The sequence below is a fragment of the Propithecus coquereli genome, unplaced genomic scaffold (assembly GCF_000956105.1).
Source record: "Propithecus coquereli isolate 6110/MARCELLA unplaced genomic scaffold, Pcoq_1.0 Scaffold313, whole genome shotgun sequence".
In the NCBI taxonomy this organism is placed as follows: Eukaryota; Metazoa; Chordata; class Mammalia; order Primates; family Indriidae; genus Propithecus; species Propithecus coquereli.
The window spans coordinates 453,549-455,885 of NW_012148764.1; the positions used below are offsets into that span (position 1 = coordinate 453,549).

Genomic DNA, 2,337 nt, shown 5'->3' on the forward strand with positions numbered 1-2,337 from the left:
GTCTTGGGTTATCAGCTTCGGTTGGATTGTTCTGGGGAAATGGACTTAACTGCATCCATCAGGGGATCCGCTGGGGGCAAGGGTTAACTGCACTCTGCTGGATGCTGGAGCGATAAGGAAGAATGATAATATTTGGCCTTCACATTCAGGAAATTGACAATATAGGCAGGAAGTTGTTCAAATTGACCAATATTTATTAAGCACTTACTGTGTGGCAGTCCTATACTAGATTTGGAGGGATTTAACAAAGGATAAGAAAAGATACTTTCTCTGATGGAGCTTTTAAAACAGTGGGGAGATAAACACGTACACAGCCAACAATAATAGAAACAAGACAGTGATAACTGAGTAGCAGTGGGACAGAGTGGCTAGATGGGACTATGAAACCTGCACCTATGTCAGACTGACTCAGGCATTCTTAGGGGAGGGAGATGCACATGGACCTGCATGGCCAGGGAAGCCGTAGGGGAGGGCCAACTTTAGCTGGGCCCTGAGAGGTGGAGCCAGAAGAGGTGTCCCGTGTGAGAAGCACAATGTAAGAAGGCCTGGAGACTGAATAATGGCGAGAGTTCTGAGCTAAGAAGCAATGTGATTGGAATGGAAGAGGGGCTGGAGACCTTGTGGAGAGTCCTAAGAAAGAAGAGGGACATCTAGGGTAGAATGACTTGGCAACCAGACAGAGGATTTTCTTTTGATTGAAGAATGGAGAGAGATTGAATTGCTTGGTTTGGCTCTAGAATAGATGAGTACTCCCAAACCATACCCTTGGGGTGTTATCAGCCTTCTCTACAACTTCCTGCCTCCTAGGGTGCTCAGGGTGAGAGGGCCTAGATCCCTGAAATATGCTGTGTTTTACACCCTGAACTAGCTGAAGGCTGATTAGGGTCACTGCCATCACTCCTGATGACTGGCATTTCCGCCTTCAGGGAAATGACTCAGGATGAGAGTGAATATTGCACTTTATACGGAGAACCAGACACCTTTCATTTACACAGGGCACAGACAAGAAAGATGCGCTTACGTAGTAGTGGGAAGGATTTGGGTTGGACATAAGGTAGTCTGCCTGTTAGTAAGATTTGCTGCAGTGTCAGGATAGATTCCTAAAGAAATCTATGGAATATTCTCTTCTGAAGATCTTTCAGAATGAGATAGATATAACTCAACTCTCTGGAATGAGAGGTATTTATTGTTCAGTTGTTCCACACCCCTGTTATGAGTGGTAAAAGTCAACTTGGTATTCTTTTCTGCCCTGTGTGTCTGCTTTGCAGTTCCATCAGCACCAGAGAATCCCAGAATATTTGCATTACCAAGTGGAAAATACCACAAGAAGAATGAAGTTGTGGTGGAATTTAGGTGGGATAAGCCTAAGCATGAAAATGGTGTGTTAACAAGATTTGAAATTTTCTATCAAATATCCAACCAAAGTGATACAAACAAAACATTCGAAGACTGGATTGCTGTCAATGTCACTCCCTCAGTGATGTCTTTTCAACTTGAGGGCATGAGTCCCAGGTGTCTCGTGGCCTTCCAGGTATGAGGGAGAACATGGAGATACGGGAGTCTTAATCGTGCAAACAGAAGGTTAATGAAAAGCCTAGGTGAAGAATTCTGCCACTCCGTGAGGAATTTGGGGTACGTTGTGATCAGAGGGGTCAAATGGGTGGCAAAAATACAGAAAGGAGAGGAGCTAGCACAGGTAAAGGACATCTGGACAACTTTCCCACACTCGGGATACTTCTTAGATTCAGAGTAAACCATTCTTTTTCTTTTGAATCTGTATCATGATTTTATTTATTTATTTATTTTAAATTACACACTCCTGATTTTTTTTGTATTTTTAAAATTGATGTATCATAGTTGTACATATTTTTAGGGTACATGTGATCTTTTTATAAACCATTATTTTTCATCCTTATAAGCCATCTACCACTGTAGGTACTTTTATATTCATTATCTCATTTGATCCTCCCACTGCAAAGAAAAAGCCAGGTCTCCGGGTGTTTCAGTCGGTTACCAAAGCTGCAGCGCTGGGAATCATCTGGACGTCCTGACTCGGAGCTGCCAACGGGAATAAAAGCTGGGGGTTGGCGTAGGTGATATGTCACAGTTACCACCTGTCCATGGATAGAGCAGAAAAGAGAGAATAGCAGTCAAAAAAATTCCATTGCCACCCTATTCTGACATTTTAAATTTCATATGAAATAGCTCTCCAGTTATAATAGCTGGCTAGATGATTTTAATATCCTCATTAATGACCGTGTTGGTGATAATGTGCACATTTAGAGTTATTTTCCATTTTGTCTCAGGGAAAATGTTTTGAGAAGTGTTTTAGAGATT

General features: G+C 42.3%; 1 protein-coding gene across 1 annotated transcript in view; it reads left to right on the forward strand.

The window, feature by feature from the left end:
- The window catches only part of ROS1 (ROS proto-oncogene 1, receptor tyrosine kinase), a 135,309-nt gene that overhangs the window by 78,157 nt on the left and 54,815 nt on the right, over window positions 1-2,337 (forward strand). Inside the window, 1 exon segment of the mRNA XM_012650123.1 lies at window positions 1,269-1,531. Coding sequence (XP_012505577.1) covers window positions 1,269-1,531 — 263 coding nt within the window.